Raw genomic sequence first — 27,677 nt, 5'->3', positions numbered from 1 at the left:
TATTTAGGTCACCGAAATAATTGCAATTTTTGTGAATTTTTAAGAAGTATTTATTTAATAAATCAATAAAAATCATTAACGTTTCCAGTTTTTTAATGTACTTTTATAATTAGCTATTAATTTTTAAGAATTTTGGATTCATTTGAATTGGCATTCGATTTCCAAAAAAACTTCCAAACAGCGTTTCTTGCGGCGAGAAAATTGTTTTTGTTTCAAATTGTCTAAAATAAAAATCCACTAAAAAAAAAAAATGCTTACAATACGATACGCGAACACGGGAAATAATGATAAGAGGACTAGTTAAAATTTTATTTTTTTTAAATTGCGGTTTTTGTGAAAAAAAAAATATTTTCGGAGTAGCTTATAAAATCTAATTATTATCGGAATATCTGTTTTTTTTAACCATTATCTAACAAATATAAATATTTAAGAAACTCAGATGAAAATCTCAAGTTAGTCGGTCTGTTTCGGAGAAAGTTTCTTCATCGACTATGATAATAGCTTTCCGAAAAATACGTTTTTGCAGTTTTGGAAAGCAAGGGAATTAAAAAAAAATATGTAAATGGTTGAACAAATTCAGGTCGTAGTTGCAATACTAATACTAGTATTATATATTTGTAACTGCAATATCATTCTAATGTGACTTTGTAATGCTTGCCATTTGAAATAGCCATCTTAATAATCTTCAGATATCATTCCTTAACCCTATATGAGTTGTCTACGCTACTTTCATTTCCATCTCAGTTTTCTGTGCTCACCGTATGCGGAACCATAAACTATGTTGCAATTCAGCTTTAATCTACGGCAATGTCGATAATGTTAATTGCCTGCTTACTAATGTACCTTAAACCTATGCGCTTTGCAACCACAGCTGCGGTCATGCTCCAGTAGTTGCGCCTCACATCTTCGCCAGAGCTGAGTGCCATTGAGCACAAATTGTTATTCCATTTCAAGTATGATTGAAAAATTGAAGTTGCAACTTGACGGCTGCTGCGAGATGTCATTGAGAATGAAGTGTGCTATTTATGTCGATAGCAATATTTCTTTGAGCGGAAGAGGCAGCAACTTGTGTACCATTTTCTTATATTATTCAGTACAAACTAGCATTCAGGTCAAGGATTTAGAAGACTTTTGGTAACTGTGTGGCGAATAAAATATTGGCGCAGCACATGTTTTTGGATACTCTTAATTGTAGACATATGGGTATCAGCTACTGATACCAAAATGTCACGGTAGAAAACTATCATTTAATGAGATATGTTGGCTTTCTTTGAACAGTACGATAAATATGTCTATTAAGGAATTGTGGTACTGCAATTTGAAGATGGAATTTATGGTAAAGCTTTACACCAAATGCTCATTAACGTAATGTTGGTCACTTTTATATCAGAGTCGGTGCAAGGACTTGTCCTTGGCTCTACCTTTATACAAAAGCTTAATTTTGAATTATTCTAAAAATTATCAGCCATTATTCTTAAGCCTACTTAGTTATGTGTTCATATTGCGATGAATAATTAATTCTGTTAATTTAATTGAACGAATTTGACTGTCTAAAGGAAAAAAAATCGCTAAAGCGGCTAGCTTTCCACTACAGAGGAATTTTGTTCGGCCAGTGCAACAAAAGACCACGCACGTTTAATAATGCTCACCAAAGACGCCGGTACTATAATTGTGAGGTTCTTCATTCACCTTCTAGTCGGAACCTGACATCAGTAGTCTTAAACTTTTCTATAACGGAACATTTTGATGGTCAAAATGGAAAATACTCCTTATAAGAACTTAGTCAGTTTATATAATAGTGCGGTATATGCTATAGTGATACGATATCGAGGTTTCTGACATATGAGCAGCGTTTTGGGGAGAAATGGAAATATACAAAATTTTAGATCGATATCTCAAAAACGTATAGATGGGCAGGCGGATATGTCTAAATCCACTCAGTTATTATTATTTTTTAAAGAAATTTACCAAATAGCTACCCCAACAACTTTTTAAAACTTACATAATTCTCATTACTTCCAAGCAAATGCAAAGTGCTAATAAGTATTTGTTTGGTATGCACATACACATTGGGGATATCTTCCCAGCCAAACTGTTCACTTTATTCTGCTTTTTGCTATGTAAAGAAAAAAAATATCACTCATACGCCACGGAGCACCCATTGGCTTTTCTTTTGCTTACTCACGTACGTGCATACTAGAGCGGATCGATTTTTTTCTAAAGTATAGCGTATGGAAGAATGTTTTATGGATAATTCTGAACAACTTTGACTAAGAGACTATGGGTCTAAAACCATGATTTTTAAGCGGAAGTTTAAAAAATCTGTATATGGTTGTATGGGAGGATCATAAGTGAAAGGTTGATCTGACAAAAAATTATCAATAGATTAACAATATGCATAACATGCGTGTTAAATTTCATACGGATATCTCAAAAACTGACATCGGTTTTAGACCTTTGGGCACTTAGATAAAGATCATCAGAATGATGCCTACAAAATTTCCCGCATACTCGCGTTTTTTGTTTTTGTTTTTTTTTTTTTTGCACCTGTTAAACAACCCGCTCTAGTGCATACAGACACACTGTCGCTTGATGTAAAACAAAACAGCCGTGCTAGTAATGTATAAAGCAAAATCTGGCACCATGTGGACGGAGAGACGGAGAGTGGAAGAGACGTGAATGGGGTTAAATTGACGTCGAAGATTGTTTGTTCGATTGAAAATCTTTACTGTTTGCCCACACATGCATTAGTTGGGGCAACAGAGTTAAAATGTGAGGAAGCACGTTTTCTTTTGTATGTATATATATACATATCATATATTTATTTATACATATATGTATATATGTTAATAATATATGTGCATATGTGGTATATTTATAGTTGGGTTCGTGAGTACGAGCTGGGATCGAAACTGAAATCACTTCACTGCGTGAGATATGCATAGAATTATAAGTGTGGATGTGTGCATGTTAGCAAGAATAAGTTTTGTTTTGCATGTTTTGATAGTACCCATACTTAAGTGCACTTACACAACATACTTATTGTATGTGTGTACAAGCACTCGCTTTGTACATATTCACATTACTTTCATGGTAGATAAATGCGTACAGAAGTGTGTACTGAAGTGTACTTTATGCAAATGAACGCGCGCGTACTTCCATTCAATCTGATTTTGACTACCATAGTCCATACAAATGAACATATCTGCATATATATATATATATATACGCAGAGTGTTGCAGTTATAGTGTTGGGACTGAGTTGAGGTCGCGATTGAGTGAAATAAGAATTATGCGAATACCATAATTTATGCAGCACAAGCGCAAACAAGTATGCCTTCATCTACCGCATTTACTTACATAATTCGATGACAGGCATAAAGTTGTTATTCCAAATATAATAGAAGTTATGAACACGTGTACGTATATACATGCAAATTGTTTAATGGTTACAGGACTACGTTCTAATTGCACGAGTGAGTATCGCTGTCGATCATAGCTGGCGCACCATTTTTTCGAAACTCAAATTCTCTTACTCACTACTTCTGTTGAGCCTCAGAGGGCTTTAGGCGCTGCAGTGAAATCCACATACTTTTTTTGAGATACCTACTGTCACAAAATTTGATAGTGACTCGGCTAATGACTCCTCGGGCTACAACTCTCTTTCTACACTCCAGGAATGCGTCTATCTTCTTTTTCCAACTTACTGGAGATACTTCTTATTTCATACGTCGGGTACTTATGTAACGTTATCCTTCATGGTGTCAATGTGTTTTTACGTGAGTACCTGTCTATGAAGACTAAACTCCATGGTGCTTTCTATTGCAAGAAGCACATAGATCAATACAATGCGTTGAGCAGCGCCCCAAAGCATAAATGCATTTTGCACTTAATTTTTGGTTCCAATTGGTTCGGGGAGGATAGGGACACCATAGTCACCTTGGTCGGGTTCGAGGCCTATCTAAAACCTCTGCCGTACTTTGGGTCCGGCAACCGGCCGCAGTGCGATTCCACATTGGACAAAATGCCCTTCCTGTAGGTTTAAACCGCAGCCACCACGAATCTCCACAAAGGGCCAAACCCAATGAGCAGATTGGCGTTACCTCCAAGGGCTTACTGCTCCCCGTGGTACCAGGTTTAAGTCTTTGGTCTGACTTCGTAGCTTTTGCTACTACCAGTTGAGTTCCCAAAAACTCAATGACTGGTTGCATTTGTCGCTGTGACAAATGCCTTATATTTTGAGATATAAATATAAGGCCAAGAATTTGACTTCCAGCAGAATATTATATCAATTATCTGACTTAGACCATGTTGACATCAAAACATGGTCTCTAAAGCCTAACATAGCGCATATGGCTTTTAGTCGCCTCTTACGGCCCTACCCGCAGTGGAAACCCTAGAACTAACAGTAGGAACTACTTCTGATAAAAAATTCAAATCAGTTATTTTTGTCATGGTAGCCGATTTTGGAATTTCTGGGCGTGGTGCATCAGAAATCGACAAGCAATCCCTTTGAAACTCGCTAACGTAATTTTTACCGGCCGCCACTTCAGTAAAAGAGTCACCGTAAACAATATTCAAGTGCTAATCGATTTTACTGCGCGATATCCTTCTCGAAAACAACTTTCGAAAAAGCGACCGATAATCCACTTTTCTAAAATCGCTAGCACCCCCGCTCCACATCCGATAAACAAAACTACGACTTCGTTCGCTCTTGCGTTGTTGACAACATTAGGCTGTGTGGCCAAGTGCTTATTGAACACATCCCGAATATATTGTCTGCTATATTTATAAATAGATTTATGAAATTAAACTGTGGCTGGATGGCTAAGCTTATTTGCTTTTATGTGTATGTATATACATATAAACGAATATATATTTATCTCAGTTATAAGTAGGCCATTAGTAGGTGTATATGTTTTTATACATAGATCTACCCTAAAGTGATATATTTCAGCATCTTTGTGTTTGGGTATATGTATAGTATATACTTACAGGTTTGTATCTATGCCTTTATGTGTTTGAGTTGATGTGTTTGCTTTCAACGCTGTCTTTGCCGAATGTCAAGTGGGCGTTGTGGTTCTGCATAATGTGATTGCTCCTTCCAGCGCTACGGAGAGCATTTACATACATACATCGTTGCTGATACTACTGACAAATATTTACATATTCTCTGAATTTGTCGAAGCCGTCAAAGTGAATTATTGTCAATGTTAATGAAAACATTTCGCTTACCATATAATTTGGCCATTAATGTTTCTGTCAGGGAAAGCATTTAGGTTAGACTTTCCCGCTGTAACTGTATTACATTAAAATAAGTCCACATAAATACATATATTTCTAATATAACTACGCAAAAGTTTCATTAAATTCGCATACAAAAACTGGGTTAATGGTTTCATTAAGTTGAGCAATATTTTGCTTCAAGCATGAATTAAATTGTGCCAGAAAAACTTTTGGCCAATGGATGGCATAGGTCCAGTGGCTATCAAATACATTGTTTGCCAAAAATAACAGCCATACATTTAGCACAGCTTAACACTTATGAAAACGTAGAAAATTTGGCTACGACTGCTGGTGCAAGCGATAACATGTGACCAAAAAAATTTTATGACATGGAAAAATTTGGCACAAACAGCAAGTATTTTTTGCATGTGGTCAAGTTGATATTGTTTTTCTTGTTTTTGTTAACATTGGCGTAAAACAAAGCTGAATTATTTTTTCGCCGAATTTTTTCGAAAAAATTTCTTACACTGAAATCAAGAATATTTATTTGAGGTGTTTTATAAATAGCTCTTCTACTTTTAATACAAGAGCCATCAAATAAGTGCGCAGGTGACACTTTTGAAAAAGTGCCGTATCAAATCGTTGGAACAAATACAACGGCTCTGGAGGTTATACTTAACATTTGACCAACACCCATCCACTGAAGCCTCACCCTTAAGATGGCAACGCGACCGGTTAAAGGAGACCCACGAAAAACTATACACATCGTTTTCATTCCCCAGTAGAGAATATTGGGCCAGTGGTTCTATGATCCACAGTTCCAACGGCTAATTCTACATATTCACTGGTCAAAGAATGCAACACGAACAGGAGCAGACTTTATTTGTAGTATTTCATACACGGGATGCAGCTTCAAACTAAACGAGTACAATTTGGTCTTTCATGCCGTAAATTATTTTGGGTTAGTGTGGGTAGTGGTAGACCAAAAAGTTTGGCACTATTATAGGCATCATAACAGGGGACCTGTCCTTAAGATCTTACGTTCAGAAAATTGGAAAAATGGATTCGGAGAAATGCAGTGCATGCGCAGAAAGATGAGACGCTGGAACATTGCTATGAAAAGCCCAGCCATTAGCCCTTTGCAATGCTTCGATTTTCCAAATAAAAGTTGTATCCTTATTTTCAGCCTTCTTATGGCAATTTATAGGTCTTGATTAGTGGCGTTTTGTGTGCGTGGCATCGAGTTTCTCTTCTCATAAAAGGATTTCGGATGATCGCCGACATTCTAACGATATCAATATTTTAAGTTTTTTGAGAATCGTATTAAAAGCTTTATATGTATGTTGCCTAAAGTAATTATTGTATATGAAAAACATATCAAACATATCAGATAAACTAAAATCGTTCACAATATATATCGGAATATATGCGTCACATTCACTTCGCTACGCCCATCGATACTTATACACGCACGCACAACTACTGAAACAGCGAAGCACAAGTTATAACAACGCTTCACCATTATCTCGATTCTTGATGGTGTTGCCACTTGTCAGCTTCTTGAGCGTCAGCACCACAGCACATCTAACATTAGCAGGCAGCGATGTGAGTGTTTCCACTTGCAGTTCCCGTTTCGCCTCCATGCTTACATACTACATTACCAATCAAAACAAATCAAGCACTTGCCTGCTGTGCATTGAACGCCCACCCATCGCTTTCACGTGGCGCTCGGGCAGGCTGATAGTCAAGCAGCCTGGCGGGTAACTCAAGTGACACTTCTCAGCTGTTTGTCAGTTGTGTGTCAACGCCAAACGTGTTCTGGGCAGTAACAAAAAGGAAACTGTCATCAAAATGTAGTTTGCGCTACAAAACAGAGATACAACATTTCATCCAAGTACAACAACAACAATGGACAACACTTTCGCAATTGTCCAAGCAATTTTCGAGCAACTGTCGTGTAACTGTCATTTGCCCCCGCCACTCTTACGCCGTTTTTATTAAAACATGTCTGAATTTACAAGTAGCACGAATTGTGTTGGTCATTTGAGAGCCTTGAAGTGCATAACCGAATTTCATACGAATAAATTTTTCCCTTTCACAATTTTCAGCTTGTACTAGCCAGTAACGTCAGCCCAATTTTCATTCAATTTACAATGCTTTTTGCTGCAGTCTGGTGATGACTACAGAAAGTTGTTCCAAATAGCTCTCAATTGTATAATAAAAGCTGTAACCAACCTATGAAAATTTGATCGTCCAAGTGTATAAGTATTAATGTATACGTAATGGTATAAATGTGAATAATGATTACTGCTTGTGCAATTGAGAGTTTTGTTTGGACTTTAGTAAAGTCACAATTTTTTGGAGAGTGATAACGAAAAGTTTATTGTCAGCGAGCCGATATGTTTTATACATTATCCAATAGGCATTAATATACCTTTCAAAAAACATGAAGTACGTTTGGTTCGTGAGGTACCGTGAGCATTTTTAATGATGCAAGTTGGTTGGTGAGATCGATTCTGGCATCTATTGATTGTGGCATCTAAAACTCCTATATAATTGATCTACAAATTGTTTGAGACGACTAGTATTAGTGTCATCTGGTTCGCCGAAAGCAATACAGCCTAAATCTTCCAATCTTAGTCTTGCTATCTCGCCTTTCCCCATACAACAACCAGCTTTTGCCAAGTTTTTTGTCTTACGGCATTAATGCCTATAGTAAACCGTGCTATGGCAACAAGGTTAAGTTTGCTAAGGGCAAGTAGCTCAGAAGATTGCCAAAAGAATTTTAAGTCGCACAGGAGCGTCGACCACTTCCTGCTAAGTGCAATTGAGATCCACTGGTCCAAAGCTGATAGATGCCAATGGACATTCAACCTGGTGGCATTCCGAAAAAGGTGCGGCAAGGATTGCACTCCGGGATAGATTTCCGGTCTTGCTGTTATTAGCCATTCCGCTATGACCAAGCGCCCTAAAGAGTCTGATTAAAAATAGCTTGATGGTTATTCTAGTAAAGACAGGTACTCCTTGACAACTTTTAAGTGCATAGTGAGCAAGCTCAGCGTTAGTCGGAGTGAATACTTACTTCCCTGGAAGAGGCTGGACATAAAAGCAGCACGTCTGTGGTCAATAGCAGCCACTTCCGCCTGAGAACACTATTGTGATCCGGTAGCCTAAAACTTAAATGTATAGAGAACTCCTTGACGAAAACTCCACATCCTAGCTTCAATCCATCCATTAGATACTGCAACTCTTCCCCAGTTACTCCCAACATCCACATATTCCTTGTCGTTTCTAGAAATGCAGTTAAAGGAGTAGGTAATTACGGCGTGTCCTTGTAAGGACCCTTAAAATACCGAGTACTTCGCAGCAATGTACCAGACGGGTTCTATGTGTAAAATGGCATTAAGTGCTCTTGTTAGTGTAGTACATTGGAGATGTTTAGGACAGCCAGTCTTTGAACATATTCAAGCTTCTTAGGAAGTGTAGCCTTTTTTGGCATGACTACGAGCCAAAATATCACCTTTGGTGAGAGTCCCCACGCATTAATACAAAAGTGGGGACTCTCACCAAGTGCTTTCGTGTTGAAGTAAGTGCTTTCGTGAATTTCATATAGGCAATTTGAGTACTTAAGCCTATTAATGTACAAATATTTGGTATTCTATGCACTATGAGGAGAAAACGTGCTCACATGGTGCCAGGTATCACAGAGTTATGGATGACAATAACATAAAGCACGAGATTGTCAAGAGTGGTATATGGTGGTCATCCAAAAATATGACCGATATTGGTAAAGCTATACATTATTTTTACGACAATTTGGAAAGAAGAATGACAAAGAAGATTATATCTCTATGAAATTATCTACCGGGTTGCAAAATGGCAAAAGTCATATATAAGGCAGTATGTTAGACTGTACGATTTGAATACTCACTGGTTACAGTCTGGTGGCTGTCAAATCAAGATGACTGAGTATAAGCCAAGAGCAATGTGTTATATAAACAATAGGACATCTTTTGTGAATTTGTCTCGCTTTATCAAGGCAACGCTTCAAACGATTACGATGTCACAATGTAGAAAACTGGAAGAGGTGAAGAGGAGAAAATATATTGAAGTTGCAGAATCTATTGAAATTCAAGACCAGCACTGACATTCTCAAGAGTACTACTTCTTGTAAACTACCTATACATACATATTACGGTATACCATCACAAACTAATCTATCTTACGGGCTTACCAAATTAACCGAAGATAACCTAGTCACCACTAAGTTAAAAAGTCAAAACGGCTAGTTTGCTTTTGATAAGCCAATACTTCTTTAGTAAAAGACTGAGCTAAGTTTCTTAACAGATAGTTCTTCGTCGCTGAAAGAAATGCATCGTTAACAGCATACTATTAAGTACTATAGATTATATCAATTTGAATATGTGAGCTTTAGACTTACGAAGGTGCTTTCGCAATTACAATTATAATATTTACAATGTGGTATTTTTTAAAAGGAGTGATTGAGTATACCATAAAAAGCTCTAAATTTAGGTATGTGGATTTGAAGCCAAACAAATGAAGATTCACCATATTTGCAAATTAAGTTTTCTCCTCTAATTCGCCTTTATATCTCTATCGTTTGGTATTATTTTTAATGCACAACAATATAAGATCAAAGTTGGAGAAATTAATCTTATTTATCAAATACTTTAATATTATTACTTAAATAATTAAATATTAAAGTGAGAAAAAAAAAGAAAACAAAGAAAAAATAGTTGTTCGCAATCAAAGTAATATTGAACTCGGTTGAACCAAGTGAACTGGGCGTGTATTCGTGTACAAACACTTAAGGTGAGAGAACAAACTGTTTTTGCATCATTCTTAATCTACCTGTAGTAAGAAGCTTTGTGAGAATTGTGAGAAACGAAGTTGCTCCTTTGTTTTTCTGATTGAGCTTTAAAGATATATTTATTAAAATGTATACATGTACCACGATGGCTCGCAAAAAGTTAGCACGAAGAGCTCTACGAGTGCCATGCACCATCGGCACTCTTCGTTGTATTACACAATCCACGCTCTCTTCTCTTCATATTTTACGCTTGCTGCTCTAAATGTCTGCTTTGGTCTGTGTAGATATTTGTATAGCCGGAACCATAGCTCATCGCTACATACGCTCTACTGTTGAAAAAGCTACAATTTGCTGGGAAAAGCTTTTGCCATTCGTTTATATTGTCAGCCGAGCACAAGCTGCTGGTAGAGCGGTTCCTTTACGTCCATCTTTCCAACCCTCTAGCGATTGTGCAAGTCTAACATTGTTATCCTTTGAAGTATTTGACAAACGAAAAAGCGACCTGCATAATGAAGGCGTCGGTGGTAGGTGCGCAGAAACGGTGTTAGGGAGTTCCTGACACGAAATTTCCTTGCTGGCGCTACACCGAGAAATATTGCTCAGTTGCAGCTGTTAATTTAGATTCTTTCTTAGGCTCGCTCTTTGGCATTTGTTTACGCCTTGCCAACTATGTTGGTTTCGTTTTGCTGCAAAAATTTTCGGCACTTTTATTCGCTCTATTTTTGGTTACTTTTGCATTTATTTTTGGTTTTGCTTTCTCGTCTGTTTTGTCCTTTGCATTGGCATTTAACCTCGTGCACGAACACAGTGCGCGCGTAATGCTGGCCGCATGGCTTGGCCTCAATTTAATCAAGGCTTTTTTGTTGCCACTAAGTATTGCAAGCCTCTCCACCGCAATCTCTCTGCCGCTCTCAAATTTCAGATTCTAAATTGTGACACTGTTCTTCGGTCATACCCATTATGCCTGGACAGGTCTACAACATTGTATGCGCATACCAGCATTTAGTGGTACGTACATACATACATACATATGTTTGCTATTTAGACGTCATAGCTGTGTGCGTTTGTTTGGAAAGTCCTTGTGAAATATTCTTCTATTGTTTTTCAAACAAAATTTCATTTAAAAGTTTTTATCTGCGTTTGCATTTTACTTTCAGTTTTGCACAATTCCAGTGCGCAGCTTCTTATGTGTCTTTTATCGTGGTAGCCGGATTTCGGATCTTTGTTGTTGTTGTCACTTTTTTGGTTTTCGACATTCTTGCCACTTTGTTCCAATTGTGAATTTTTTGTACTTCGTTAAAGGCTGTGTGTTGCTTTGTTTTTGTTGTTGCCTTGTAACAATTTGTTGGCGTTTAAAGTGTAAAACTTTTGTGCTTTCAAGTATGTGCTACAAAGTCTTTTTGCGTACCACACTGCGTATGAGTAATGCGCTAATGAACTTTTTATTTGCTATTGAAGTTTTGTCTATCCACATTCTCTTACTTGTGTTTGAAGATACCAACACATAAGCGTGTGCATATTTGAGCAATGGCGATGAAAGGCTTGAAAGCAAAACTTTTTAATTGGAAAAAATGCAATAAATGAAATGAATGTTTGAACTGATAAGCGCTAATGAGTTAGATGCTTTTGCGTAAGCACTTTTGTGGTAAAGAACTTTTAAATATGCCACTTTGTGGTTTCTAAGTTTAGTGTTCAGTACACATTAGAGAAATGTAATTCAAACTGCACACTTCTTTTGCGTTCGTGGGAAGCCTAATTTCCATATATCAATTAGTGTTTGTTTGCCAATTGCTAGTTAATTTTTTTTTGACATTTTTTTTTCATAGAAATGTTTTCACATATCTGAGGTATATCGTGGAGAGTATAAACAAATTTTTTCGGAATTTTTCGATGAGTTTTTCGGCGAAATGGCTGCGTGAATGAAATGCGTTTTTTCACTGGATCATCTAAAACCCAATTTATTCTTAAAAAGTACGTCAATGGTTATTGTTCTTACTAGAATCATGAAAAAATTTTATAAATAAAAAAGTAATTAACGTTTTTTTTAACTTTTAACAATTTTTTTAACATAAATTTTGTCATAACATTGTCAATAAATTATAAAAAAATTTTAATCTAGTAGGGACGAGAGCCAGACCTTTCATGAACATTAAAAAAAAGTTAATATTAAAATTAATTAATAAAAATTAACTCAACCGATTTGAGTAGTTCGACCGGCATCATGTAAGCCTGATTAAAAAAGTTTGTTTTAAGAAAAACTCGTTTAACGTTTGAGGTACTGAAAAAGCATACAACAATGGACATAAACGTTGAAAAATTTACATACCCCTAATTATTATTTTTGGACCTTTTTCGAAACCTTCCATCAGTAAAGTAGGTTTCTACAATAATTCTAAGGGTATATAGGAACAGAAAATGAAAAAAATTAAAAAAGATTATCTTACTGACCCCTTTATATAAAGATTTTCGAACTTCTGTCTGATGAAACAGACGTTTCATTGCCCGACCATGAAGAATTTCGAATAGCAATTACCCGTCTGAAGAGCAATAAAGCGGCGTGAGCCGATGGATTGCCGCTCGAGCTATTCAAACACGGCGGCGAAGAACTGATAAGGAGCATGCATCAGCTTCTTTGTGAAATATGGTCGGACGAAAGCATGCCCAACGATTGAAATTTAAGTGTGCTATGCCCAATCCACAAAAAAGGATACCCCACAATCTGCGCCAACTACCGTGCGATAAGCCTCCTCAACACCGCGCATAAGGTTCTATCGAGCGTATTGTGTGACACATTAAGGTCCACCGTCAACAAACTGATTGGACCTTATCAATGTGGCTTCAGACCTGCCAAAACAACAACTGACCAGATATTCACCATGGACCAAATCTTGGAACAGAACCGTGAAAGAAGGTTTCAGACAAGGCGACTCCCTATCGTGCGACTTCTTCAACCTGCTTCCGGAGAAAGTAATTCGAGCTGTAGAACTTAATCGAGCAGGTATTATCTTTTACAAGAGTGTACAGCTGCTGGCGTATGCCAACAATATTTATATCATTGGACAAGGAAGAAAAGCAAATGGGTCTGGCAGTGAACGAAGCAGACGTAGTATCTCTTGTCATCAAAGAAACTTGGCTCTCATGTCAATGTTGACAGTCATAACTGTGAATTCGTACACAACTTTGTCTATCTTGAAACCAGTACAAATACCACCAAAATTGTCAGCTTGGAAATCCAAGAAGGATAACTTTTGCCAACAGGTGCTACTTCGGACTGAGTAGGCAATTGAGAAGCAAAGTCCTCTCTCGACGAACAAAAAGCAAACTCTATAAGTCACTCATAATTCCCGTCTTTTTATGTGCAGAGGCTTGGACGCTGACAACAACTGATTAGTCAACGTTTCGAGTTTTCGAGAGAAAAGTTCTACGAAAGATTTATGGTCCTTTGCGCGTTGGCCACTTCGAATAGCGCAGTCGATGGAAGGATGAGCTAAGATATACGAGAGGGATAGCTTCTACGCTAGCTAGGTCATGTTGTCCGAATGGACGAAAACACTCCAGCTCTGAAAGTATTCGATGCTGTACCCGCGGGGGGAAGCAAAGGAAGAGGAGACCTCCACTCCGTTGGAAGAACCAAGTGGAGAAGGACCTGGCTTCACTTGGAATATGCAATTAGCGCCACGTAGCGAAAATAAGAAACGAATAGCGCGCTGTTGTTAACTGGGCTATAATCGCGTAAGCGGTGTCTACGTCAGTAAAGAGGAAGAAGAAGATATCGGCTAATATGTGGGTTATCGCAATTAAAATAGGAGAGCATGTTTTACTGATAATAGTGTCTCTATTTGTCTAAACTAGATACATTTGAGCGAACATTACTCCCAACATCTCTACATAACTAATATTAGGTTTTGCGAACATCCGCTTGAATTTACTTTATTTGATTGGTTATACACCTTAAAATATTTCCTGGCTTAGATTCTTGTAAGTTGCAAGAGTATAAAATGTTCAATTGAATTCGAACTTTGCGCTGCCTTACTTGTTCAATGTCGACATCGATTTAAGTATTACCTTATAAATAAGTAACGGATTGAGGCGATATGTTGTCTTAAGGAGCCAGTATATCTGCGCTAACTTTAATCTTAGCTAAGTTATTTTCATTTTTACGTGATCTTTCGAAGTGCACCTCTTAATCCTAATCCCTAATTATTTTGCTTATGTAATTGTTGGTATCTCCTGACTATATAACACTTAATGGCAACTTTTGGGTGACTTTAAAATTAGCTTGACTTTATTTGATATTTTTTCTTTTCAATTAGATCACGACTACAGAGGTCTATTGGGAAATCTTATAGATTATTAATGAACACAAGTATTTGGGTAACATAACCCATTTAGTGAAAATAGTGAAGTGTCTGTTAATGACAATAACGCCGGAAAAATTAAAAATTTAAATCGTCTTTTACAAAACTTACCTATAACATAGGACGCAAAAACAAAAAAAAAAAAAATTAAAAAGTTTTGAGCTTAAAATATGACGTCGAAACTGTTAATAATCTAGCGAATTGAACTCCAAAAAATACCGAAACTTTAAGCATCAAGTTTCGTATCCTTGCGATGCTTATAACGGATGATCCGTGTATAGGTACTTTTTGAATAGCCTGTTTTTGAGTCCTGCCAAAATGTCTTGTTCTCTTTGTTCAGTATTGATTGGTACTTCATCATGCAAAAACTTAATCCTTAACAACGTTACAAACCTTTCAACTGTGTTACGAAAATTCACGTTCTGTAAAGGATTCGTTTCGCGCGCTTCGTTTAACTTATGGTCAACGTAATCAACCTACTAAGCATACTATTCGCAACACCATCATCCATCTTTAGACCTGGCATTCATTATCGGATAATATCTTCCACTTTCCATACATCACATCAAAATGGGCAGAACATTTCTGTTAGCAAATAATTTCACGTTTTGGGCTGGTCGATTGATCACCAAGATAGTCTGATATCACATCGTTAGGTTTTTTCTGGGATATGTAAAGCCTAAAGTCTATACGGCTTGTATTCAGGCCTTGTAGCTAAAGATCACAGATGTCACTCGGCAGTAATCAGTTGAAGTGCTCGTACGAGTTATCGAAAATTGAACCCAACGGATGAACATTTGAAAGAGATAATAAACATTTCCCATTAAATTTGAAGTTTCTGTTCTTTCTTTAAAACCTCGAAATGGATCACCCTATAGCAACTGTAAGGATAATTTAATAAACGTTGCCATACTTATATTGGCTGGGGACCTAAGCCGTTAATAAAGAGTCGTATTAAAATATGTGAAGATTTGTTTCCTTTTCTCGTCAAGTTTGATCAGTTTAATTCGTTCTGTCAGCCGAAAGCCTATGATGCTAGAGCTGCGTACTTTAGTTTATATAATAATTGGTTTATTATGTAAGCTTTAATAAAATAAAATAAAAAAAATAAAAAAATAATTCGTTCTGTAATCAAAAATAGTAAAACTATTTTTTTAGGTTTTTGAAGCTGAAACTATATAGCTGTTAATAAAATTTGTTTCTTCTTACAGGACTGGTGGCGGCAGCATGTTGGGTGATGTTAACATATCCGCTATTCTCGATTCATTTAGTATTAGTTACGACAAAAGAGTAAGACCTAACTATGGAGGTGAGTTCCACGATTTCAAATTTTATAAAAAAAAGCTTAAAAAAATATTAAAGTTTTTAACAACAACATATATGCTAAAGTGGGTCGTTAACATCTTATGCCGACTTTAAAATACAGTTAAGGTTAGCCAAATGCTGAACTGCAGCTTTAGATCTTGTGCGGTGATGCACGAATGTATTTGCAACCTTTCAGTAGACTACGAAATATAAATAAGAGTTAACATATCCTTTGGTTTTACCATCATACTATATCTAAACGCACACAAACAAACAGTGGTTTAAATACCTTAAATACACTCACTTTCTAAGTGCTCATACAATACATAATCTCTGCCTATAATACATCATATCCTATAGCAGTAAAATTAATGATATTCTTAAGGAATGCGTAACTTTTCTGCTCTTAAAAGTAAAATTCCTTTTCAAAATGATTTTATTTTACTACTCATTTACTCTTTTCATGCATTTTCATATAATAAAATTTTCAAAATCTTTAACTTATATACATGTGCAAATAAATTTTAATACACACACACTCACCATTACACAGACACAAGAATTAAAAAAAAAACGAGATACCCAATTAATTATGATTACATGATTGCACACTAAAAGCTCTCATAAATATAAGGCTAAAATTTTTTGGAAAATACTATTTTTTTAATAAACAATTTTAATATCTAATTAAAAAAATAACTGTAATGCGGATTTGGTTTTGTAAAAATTCGTAATAGTGTAATAAAATGTTATTTTATTTACTTCTTCAACTCTTTTTTTCACCTTTCGTAGCTCAGTGCGTTTTAATTTTTATAATTTAATTTGCCTTCTTTAAATTGATGCAACATATTGCTGTTTCAGGACCTCCTGTTGAAGTCGGAGTCACCATGTATGTGCTATCGATCAGCTCGCTGTCTGAAGTTAAAATGGTACACAATACGCCCAAAATGTACCTTTTACTATGAACACAAAAAGTTGTCTCTTTTCTTGTTTTTACAATTAGTTGACTTTAGTTTCATAGTAATGTTAGCATTTAGTTTTGAACGTACTGTCTTCTAACTATTTGCGTCTGCATTTTTTTCACTTTACTTTTACATATTTTCTCTTAATTTGTTACATTGAATAATATTGCTAATAGTTGTTACAAATTTTCAACATTTAATATATATTTTTTACATATTTTTAGTTCTTCGTTTGTTGTGCGAGTTTTATCTATTTTGTTAGTTTGCCTATAATAAAAACATACATTTGTGCGCTGTACCTTTGCATATAAACATATTCCTTTTTTCATATCTTGTTTTTTGTTTATTGATTTTGTTTAACTATCGTTCTTCTTTGCCGAGTCTATCTAGTTTTGTTGTGCAAGCGTTTGCTCTATTCTTAAAATGTTTCCTATTATTGCTGCATTTTCATTTTCATACTAATTCTTAGCGGTCTTTCTATATTGTGATCCTAGTACTATTTATTTGTTATTGCAATAAGATGTTTTGAAAACCCAAGCATTTATAATATGTCCACGGCAAAGAAAACTCGGTTAACCTTTAGGTGTGACAAGAGAAAAGTGTTTAGTAATAAATATTGCAGGATTATATGTGTAAATATTTTATGATAAGTAACTTCAGATCTTTTTATAACCTCTTACTTTAACTTTGATAGCTGTCGACAGTGCCATGATCGGCTAATGCATACACTACTTCAAACTAAATACCACACTTTGGGGAGGCCTCTAAAATTTTTGAATGACATTCTTTGAGAAAATAATTTGGAATTGCATTCGTGCAAATCTTGTGTTTAAACTGATTTACAACTATTTTATACACTGGAAAGACTTAAAAAATTTTAGCAAATTCATTCTTTATTAATATTTCCAAATCAATTTCATACGCTTTAAAGTAATTCTTGTCCGATTAAATGCACTTTTGCCAACGCTTTTCCCAGCCCCAGTAACAGTTGAGATAGTATTTTGCTGTAGCATTCAATACCTTGTTGATTCGGTTTTTATCACCTCAAATGTATTAAAGCGGCATCCCGGAGCTTTGTTTAATAGCTAGAAGTCACGCTCAAGGAAATCCAGCGAATACTGTGATTGCGGAGTCACAAGGTGCATTAGCGTGATTATAGAACCCGTCGAAGCTTGACGCGTTTGACATACAAAACAGTTTGAGTAAAAAACGCATTTTTCAAAATGGTTTGAGTTGAGCGAAATGATATGCTAACACATATAAGGGTTCTCTCTAAGTGTCCATGGAGCACTAAATCTTTCTCTGTTTCGACGTGGGGACCCCCGTCAGCAAGGCCTGCTTTCAACTCATTGTTCCACTTATACACGTTATTTTGTGCCATAGTTGCGACGTCGTGAGCTGCTTGAGCCATATGTAAAAGAACCGTTTCTGATCACTTTCAAGTGAACGGCGCTCAGAGAACTTTCCTCACGTATTCTACACATAACTCCATTATCCAACTGTTTGATCATAGTAAACCACATTCAGTACTAAGAAAATGATTTATTCAAACCCTGATTATGTGTTTAACATGTATCGGCACTTCAGCATTTACTGAGTACGATTATATCAGGCCTCATTAAAAGTCAACTGCGTTTTTGCTCCTCATTTTAAATTTACGCAAAAACAATTGATCCCTATACCTTGATAATAATTTTAACAAATCTCTTGTTAATATAAAGACTTGCAGTGTTTATATTTCATAGTTTCTTACTAAAGTTTATTATTAATATAAAAAATGGCGACTATGATCATATTTTTGGCTTTTTTTACTCAACATCTCCTGCTTTTTTTAATTCCTTACTTTCAAGTTATTGAGAATGTATAGCCTGAGCTCTCCAGACCTTGAATTTTCTATATCAAAGTTCATGTTAAAATTTTGTATTTTCTGGATTACCTTTCAGTAAAAAAAATAATTATTATTCAATAAAATAATACACTAAGCTGCATTAAATTTTTATTAAAAACCATAATTTTGTACAAATAAACTTTTAAAGAGGATTAACTTTGCATTGCGAAATTTATTTAAAATTTTTTTAATGAATCTAAGAAATCTGAATTAAATAAAAAATAGTGTTTTTTGCCATACAAATAAGGTTTAACCTAGTTTTCGTATCTACGAAAAATAGCTGCGTTATTTAAGTAAGGATATGCGCTTTGAAAAATTAATTAAATTCATATGAAATGGTACTTTTCTGTTAGATAGGTTTTTATTGAAAATTCATTGTGAACTGTTGCAGAGTTATCGACTGATTTCAGAAAGTGACCTAGGTTATAAAATCCAATTTATTATCTTTACTATTTTTCAATAAAATGGGAAAGGCGATTAAAGACATTTATTATTAGATTTGCTGGAAATTGTTTAAACATATCAGATTATAATTGTTCTTATTATAATTTATAATATTTCCTAAAGAATTTCTACAAATTCAGGTATTCCATATAGAAATCGTTAACCGCTATGGATCACAGTTCGGTAAAGTTATATTAATATAATTTATAGAGCACGAGTGTCGAAATATAATCTGAAATTTATTGTATATCAGAAAGAATCATCATCACGTCATTAATCATTTGAGAGCGCACATCAAATAACTACCTATTTTCAAGCAGTCATTATTGTATTACACGAAGTTGAATCACGACCTAAAAACTTTGAAATATACTATATAAATTTTTGCTACATGAATTCACTAAAATTAAAAGCATTAATTAAATTGGCACGAAAAATTTTAATAAACTTACACTACGTACCTCTTGACATATACATGATATATATATATATATATAAATATATATATAATATATAAACTATAATTAAGTGTACACACCTTTTGCTATTTAATTTAATATTAATCTAAATTGTCTTCTACTAATTTTCGAACTTTGTTTGAACATATTTTTCTTTCTTCGAACTCTATAATTACATACAAACATTTTATATAATTATCTGAAAACGACACATTTACAAGTTACAAAGGGTATATGCAAAATGCAAGAAATGTATAAATATATGAAATGCCAAATATTTGCCATAAAAATAATACATTTTTTTTTAAGTAAGAAGAGAATTTAGATTGATTTGGTTTTCATTCGACACTTTGCCATTCATATGACAGGTGAACATCTGTTAAAAAATCTGCAGCTGTGAGCAGCAGACGTCATGTGTGTCCTATATAAATAGTTAAGGTTGAATATTGCGAGTGAAAGCGGCGTACGGTGCGTATGAGTAACATTTGACTACTAGTATATGGGAAGGTGTGCGTTTGAGGCATAAAGCTTAAACTAATAAATGCCAATAAATATGCATTATCAACATTTTATGCAACTACTTTCAAGATGAACATATAGTTGTTGGAAATAGATTTATCTCTTTCTACACAAGTCAATTCAGTTGAATATATTTATATTATAGGGCTTTGAACGCACTTCCGTCTACCGCTTTCACTAACAGTATTTTGTGTATGCTGATAACGGTTAATTTTTATTTATTTGTACTACTCTACTCATCTCGACATAGACTTTGTCTTCGCTGCTTTCAAATAGTAACATGAGATGATGCTTATACCATAATATAATATGCGTTTGATAAATTAATGGCTTATGCAAATATCTAATTTTTATGGATTTTTGGTTTTTATATATAAAATGTCCCGACATCCTTGAACGTGAAATACACATCCATACCCCAATTCACTATCACTAGCCACGGCAGAAAACTAAAAGCAACGAAGAATGCAAATTTTGTCCAACAATGCAAAAGGAAATTAAATGTTTTTCCCCCCAAACACAATTCACTAATGTAACGTACTATAATAACAAAAGCTTGTAATAACAACTATAAGAAAAACAAGCAACTATACAATTTTATAACTTTATATGTATATGTGCTGCAATTACAACAAAAACATGTGTGTGTATGTTCCAGGTCCCCCTGTGGAGGTTGGCGTCACAATGTATGTCCTCAGTATCAGTTCGGTTTCGGAAGTTCTCATGGTACATATCGCAAAATAAACTAAATACTCGTACATACATACAAAGTACATGCATACTTGTGTAACCAAATACACTTTTGTACGCAATTATAACAAACTAAAACAGTACAACAAACACAACTACAGATATATAGCATAAAATCCATACAAAACAGGTCAAAAGTGGTGCTTTGTGTTTATTGTTTTGTTTGCCATTTGGTTGAATTTGGTAATTTCCGTTTTACTATGATTTTGATTATGTACAATAAAAATAAACTAATATTGCAATTAAATAGAAAGTTAATACTAAATTGACGGTGATTAAATAAATTCATAAAAAAATGTTTAATTTTATGCCGATATCATTGAAATATACATATAAGCTTTTGGTTATTGGAAAGTATTACATTTTTAAGCATATTAAATATGTCGGGATAGTTCCCGTTTCCACCAGTAATAACAATCGCACTAAATAAGGCTCAATTTTGGACGTATTGCTAGTGTTTAAAAAGCAGTAAAGTAAAGGAAATAAACACTTTATTTGAAATTTTATTGAAAACGAGAGATCAAAAAAGTATATTTAAAACGTGCTAAAATAGTACTAATTCCACAAAAACATATTAAGAGGAAAACTCACACAAAATTTCAAAATATATAAAATATTTGATGTGTCTAAAATAGCTCTATCTCTGAAAATTATAAGAATTTTGACAACTCCACATAAGCACGTATTTATGAAAGTTAAATACTGCTTTTTTGTTTTGTGATGTTTATCAAATATTTCCACACAAATGATTGAAAATAAAAAGGCTAGCAACGTCGACAAAAAACAAATGCAAAAAATTGTAAGATTTTTTCCATAATTAAAATTCTTAATTTATTCTTCAAAATCTATGTCGACCCGTTCGAAGTAATCCTCCTTGCCTACAATACACTATGCCAATATTGTTTTTACCAATACCCGAAACAGTGGATTTTCCGAATCGCGTAGCGATTCACATTCAATTCTTCAATTGAACTAATGGTTTCCGCTTAGTAGACGTTTGAGTTTGCTGAATGGTCAGAAGTCACACGGAGCTAAATCAGGTCAGCGTATTTGCAACACGATATTGATATAAAATTTGACGAGCAAATCGTTTAAAATCAATACAGAATGGGACGATACATTATATCGGGCCATAATTCTGACCACCCTCTATGAATAGCTTCGCCAATATTATTCCTTGTTGACAGCTCGGCCGGTGTTCGGAGCGCACCACACCTTGATAATAGAAGAAAACTGTCAACATAGTCTAGTTTTTGACCTGTTTTGATGTCGTCAAAGTTTTTTTGAAAAATGGGTTTTCTTGCGAAATTTACATTGAAAAGTCTTATAATTTCTTGCTCACAGTAATATTTTTTCTTCAAATAGATTAAGTGACAACAAACCGTATTTTAATTTTTCGCTAGATCATAAGCCTTTGCTGGGATCAGAATAAAATATATGTGCAACGAAACCGGCTTTTAGTTTAGTTCTTCCATCAGTCTAAGTGCAAATTTGATAACCATACTTTACTAAAATTCATGCCGCAAAGGCATGCCAAAAAAATTAAAAAGCATAGTATTTTTTAGCTAAACATCTAACGTTGCAAACACTAAAGATTTAAAATTCCGGCAATTGTTTTTAAAAATCATAAAATATTACTAATTAAAGAAAAACATAAATTAATTTTTAAAAGCTAATTAATATACTTTTATAGAGATTTCTGTAATTGACTTTAAATACTAAGTTATAAACGAGAATTTATGTTTCTTTTTTATGTGTACATTATTTTGTTTAAATATTTATTTTGCTCACTTCTTGCTCTTAACTTGCATTTTCTTTAAAAAGCAATGGAGTCCTTTGCGACTCATTGTATTTTACACTGTTGTAATTTGTATTCAATACATTCTAATTTCAATTAGCTGCTTCATTTGGAGTTTACGTGATTGATGTATATTTATGTGTATAAACATATATATCTATATATATAGTTTTTTCACTACCGCTTTGCGAGCAAGCGCAAGTTTCAATAAACAAATATATAAAACATAACTACATACATTAAATCACTGAAACAATGTTGATAATGGAAAATTTAATACACCTACTCGCTGTGAGTTTGTAAACAACTACAAATAATTTGAGCATTTTTGCATATGAGAACTTGTTTTTTTTTTTTGGAATATTTGCAATGAAAGCGTAATAGTTGTTGTTGCCTAAATAACAAAGTTTTGTTTAAACAAATATACAAATATTCATCTGTGTCACTTATAATTCTATCCTTCTAACTAACGCTGTTACTATTGGCCTTTTCTAACTATGAATTTCTATGAGCTCTATTTCTCTTCTACTCCAACTATAACTGAATCACCTATCCAACTTTCCTACTTTTATGCCAGCTCCAGCTCTCTTTCTACAAGTATACATACTAACATATGAGGTTGTCTATATAAAAATATTTTACTCACATTTTATTCGAAATTTACTAATTCATGTGTAATTGAATTTATCTCATCGCTATTTCTTATTGTTTTGTAAATGAGCAGTTTTATGCAACCGCATTACTTATTTTGCTTTATAATTAATTTCCTATTGCATATAGATTTTTTTTTGATATCAGCGTAATCATTAATTTTATATACTCTCAACACATAATGACATGAAATACCATACACGTATTTTATGATATTTTTTAAGAGTTTTCGTTTGTTTTCCAGCAAAATTGTCGCGTACTCTATACACATATTTTCGGTTGAGTGAAGATTTCATCAAAAATGTTTTACTATATCAAATTTATTTTAAAAAAATTAAAAGCAAACATTTTATTTATTAACTAATGCTTGTGTAAAGAGAATAAAATACTGAACTTTCATAAACTACACTACATAACTTTCATAAACTATACTAATACAAAAGCATACCTATTTAAAAAAATTTGCAAAGCAACGACGAACGTTTGCTACATACTTTCATAAACACCACTTAGCGTAATTTTTGCTTCCTCATTACATGAGTCACTGAAACATATATGTATATCTGACAAATTATTTAATTAAATACACTACATCAAATAAGCTACAGTTACTTTTATTATTTTTACATATATTGCCCATTAATAAGTGTTTCAATATTCAAACAGCATAACAATGGCTAGTTTACATATATACTTGTGTGTGTTTGTGAATATTGATTTATGAAAAAATATATACTTTATTTATTTGAATATTGTGCATTTTAAATGTTTTCAATATTTGTATATGTATGTGCGTCTGTTAAATGCCATATATAAATCACAACATACTTGACATAAGTACATAATTATGTACTAAGTACATAAATTCTTCAAAAAAAGATTAGAAGAGAAAATTATTGATTTTGCGCATGATTTTTACTCAAGTCATACACATTGATTATATAATGTATCAGTCAAATATTTACATAGTTCAAAAACATATTGGTCAACACTAGGCTGATCTAAACATGAATCAAATAACTGAGGGATACATGCCAGGAAAAACAACGTAAATCTTTTTTCTATTCATTTCACAACCTATAACTTCATCATTTTCTTAACATATGCATTTTGATATGAATATATATATATATATATATTTTTTTTTGGAACAAATTTGAATGTTCATAAACTTTGTTTAATTTAATTTAATTTTTTTCTTCGATTAGCTTGAAGTTACAAATAATATACAAGTGCTGAAGCCATCGAAAATTCTAAAGAGTGAAAGAAATTTATAACGTGTTGACTATGGAAGATAAAAATTTAATTAAAATTTGTTTGAAAGAGCTGTAAACATAAAATATGTATTTAATTTTTTATCTCCTACAACTTGTTTCTACAGGGCTAGTAGTTCTACCGGAAAGCGGAATAAATCGTTTTTAACCCTTAAAAATGTTCCCAACCTCAGACCGCTCGTAAGTTATTATACCCTAACAGCGCATGTTAAGTTTGTCACGAAGTTTGTGATACCCAGAAGGAAGCATCGGAGACCCTATATATCTGTATACATGCGAACTAGTCCCTCAGGTTTTATGGCATCGTTTTGAAATTTTGCAAACATCATTTTCTATACAAGAAGCTGCTCATTTGTCAGAACTGCTGATATCGGATAACTATACAAGCCGAAAGATCGGAATCAAGTTCTGGTATAAAAGCTTTCACATTTGACGTGGTATCTTCACGAAATTTAACATGGATTACTGCTTATGGTAATAATATAATCTCCGAAAAAATTGTTCAGATCGGATTACTATATCATTTTGCTTCCGTATAAACTGAATACATTGTTACTAATAAAAAATTGCACCTGTGAAGGGTATATTAGGGTATGTAAGCGTATTTTTTGTTTTTCTTACTTTGGTCTATGAGCAAATTGTCATACAATGTCGTATAGAACATAGCGTCGTGATGCAATGGTCAAGTGTTAGGTGTACACACTAACACTCAGCAGTGTCCTGGTTCGAACGGCATATTCCAATTATCATTAAAATGCCTTTTCTTCTGAAAATGAATGAATTTTCATTTAATAATTACAGATCTTTCTTTTAAGGAGCTCAATTACTCCTCTTTTAAGTGTAGCTTATAATATTAATGTCCCGCTAAGCTATTATAAGTTTATGTAATAGAACCCGCCTTTTATAAGATGAAGTTCCGCTACTAATCTATAGCTGAAAACAAGGGGGAAGTCGGTGGCCCATTCATGTGAGTTATAATTCTGCTCAGACACATATTTACCATGTTTGTCACCGTAGCGCTTCTCTATTTTTTCTGCAAAGCGACGGCTTGTTTTCTGCTTCCTGGCTGCCCTTGCCTTGCTTCTGCCCACTGCAGAGAATCTCCAGCGAATCCGCCGTGTATGTCGCTTTCCAATAGGCTTCTACCCATTTCCCCTCAGCTTCTGTTACCAGAAGAGCTTAACGCCGAACTACCTACCACAGGAGTAACAGTCTCTCTAAGAGCAGGACTCCACCCTTATCAGGCAATGCGTTCAGATCCGATCAGCGCAAGGAAGGAGTTGTCTCCATCTGTGTGTCTTATAAGCGAGAGAGGAAAATGTATTTTGCGGTTTGCAAGGGTTTTAATAGGACGGGTTAATTGCGATATTAGCACATCAGTTGTCCTTCATGGGTGCTGCTCCATCAATATCAGGTGGCAGAATGCCACAACTACTAGCCCAGAGTTATACAAAGCTTTAAAAGAGCACATTCTACTCATAGTCAAATTTGAAAGCTAAGATGGAGTCATGGAGTTGAAAGCCCGAGGAGGCTGATGTCCTACATCCCCAGTTTACTGTTCATAAATATGTATGCAGAAATTTAATCAACTACAAGAAATCATTGAACATTTTAAATAAGTTAGGAATGAGTACACGTTTAGTTGTTGGTTAGAAATGCCATTTAACGGTTTTTTATTGAACTGAAATTTGCGTTTTGCTCAGTGAAAGGGTTTTAGCCACTTGTGCAATTCAAGAATTCAATTCAACCAACTCAAAATGAATTGCGCTTTTTAAAATGCATTTTTGAGGATATTACCGTATCTATATATTTTATTATATCTATAGAAATTAACCAAAAATAATGATTAAAAGGTATTAATGAAGAGTGAAATTTCGCCTGAGTTCTGCACATTTCAGTTCAGTTATTAGCGCCTCGTGTTCACCACTTTTTTTTATGCCTCAATTAAATAGACCTTTTGATTGCCTTCTATACTCAAACGTTGGTACAAAAATGCCTAGCTCAAATGGAATTGGCCGTGTAAAACATTTTATTCCATTAGTTCATATCAACCCAATCAACTAGTGGCTCACACCCTGCAAAGGCTTCGAACATGCTGTCAGTCATTTTTGCCTTAATGCAAATTTATGATTATGCTGTACATTTTGCTTGGCCTTGAGCTTTTATTTAAGTTTTGCTTTTATTTGTTTGCATTTTTCGTGTAATGACGAGTAAAAGGCGCCGCTAGCTGTGTAAGACAACATGAACGCACGAATACACATATATCAACATTTATATATTTTAATACATATGTTGTCAAGCGTGCAAGCTTCTACGTACAAAAATATTGACATACATAAATATTAACATAAACATGTGTAGTCGTTTCGCTGCCAGGCAAGCACAGGCACAGGAACTGTTTAATATTTAATTTATGCATTCGTAGTTAAACATTAAATCATAAACTACAAATATTTACTACATACATATATTCAGCTGTATGGTACATTTGTTAGCAAGGTTATTTTATAGCTTAGAGCACATTCTTTTATATATATATTACCATGGAATAATTCATAGCTGTATAAGTGAAAAAGTTGTGGCAAATATTTACATAAAAGACACGAAGATTAGCGCCATCATTAACCCTTACACCACTTGCTTTAGCTTTCATGTCCTAATGTAATTCATTTGCGTAAGTCTTTGCATCTCATGCATTGCTTAATATTATATTAGCATAACGTATGCATTCAACCTACGTAGCTCATGCATACGGTCATTTACATGCAGGTGGCATTTTTTAAATGTATATGCAAAACCAAACACACATATAAATCAAAAGTGGACAACGCTTACGTGCAATTATCCTGCACATATTCACGTTTATGCATGTTAAGGGCGAACGAGGTTACAAGAAACGCACTCCTTTTTACCTAACGTAATTTTAATTAATTTAATAGCTAGTCAGGTTCAATTTATATGCAAATTTTTCTTGATCTAAATCGATTTGAAAGCTAAATTCTCACTAAGGACAACTTAAATTCACGAAATTCTTTTCTGTGAAAAGTCGACAATACTAAAAATAAATTTCGGTAGGTCCTGGCAAGAAGTGAAAATCGCTAATATTAAGAATTATTTCTTCTTCTTCTTGATTGGCGTAGTCACCGCTTACGCGATTATAGCCGAGTTAACAACAGCGCGCCAGTCGTTTCTTCTTTTCGCTACGTGGCGCCA

The 27,677-nt window shown here is 34.3% G+C and overlaps 1 protein-coding gene across 2 annotated transcripts in view; it reads left to right on the top strand.

Moving 5' to 3' along the window:
- The window catches only part of LOC108968092 (gamma-aminobutyric acid receptor subunit beta), an 81,432-nt gene that overhangs the window by 9,257 nt on the left and 44,498 nt on the right, over positions 1 to 27,677 (top strand). For both annotated transcript variants that reach the window (XM_018931866.1, XM_018931873.1), the window contains exons 2-3: positions 15,627 to 15,724; positions 16,582 to 16,649. In XM_018931866.1, the coding sequence (XP_018787411.1) occupies positions 15,627 to 15,724; positions 16,582 to 16,649 (166 nt within the window). The remainder of the gene's footprint in view (positions 1 to 15,626; positions 15,725 to 16,581; positions 16,650 to 27,677) is intronic.

The sequence above is a fragment of the Bactrocera latifrons genome, unplaced genomic scaffold (genome assembly GCF_001853355.1).
Source record: "Bactrocera latifrons isolate USDA-ARS-PBARC rearing strain unplaced genomic scaffold, ASM185335v1 scaffold_102, whole genome shotgun sequence".
Classification (NCBI taxonomy): domain Eukaryota; kingdom Metazoa; phylum Arthropoda; class Insecta; order Diptera; family Tephritidae; genus Bactrocera; species Bactrocera latifrons.
The sequence above is the reverse complement of the archived record's forward strand: the minus strand, read 5'-3'. Positions and strand labels throughout refer to the sequence as shown.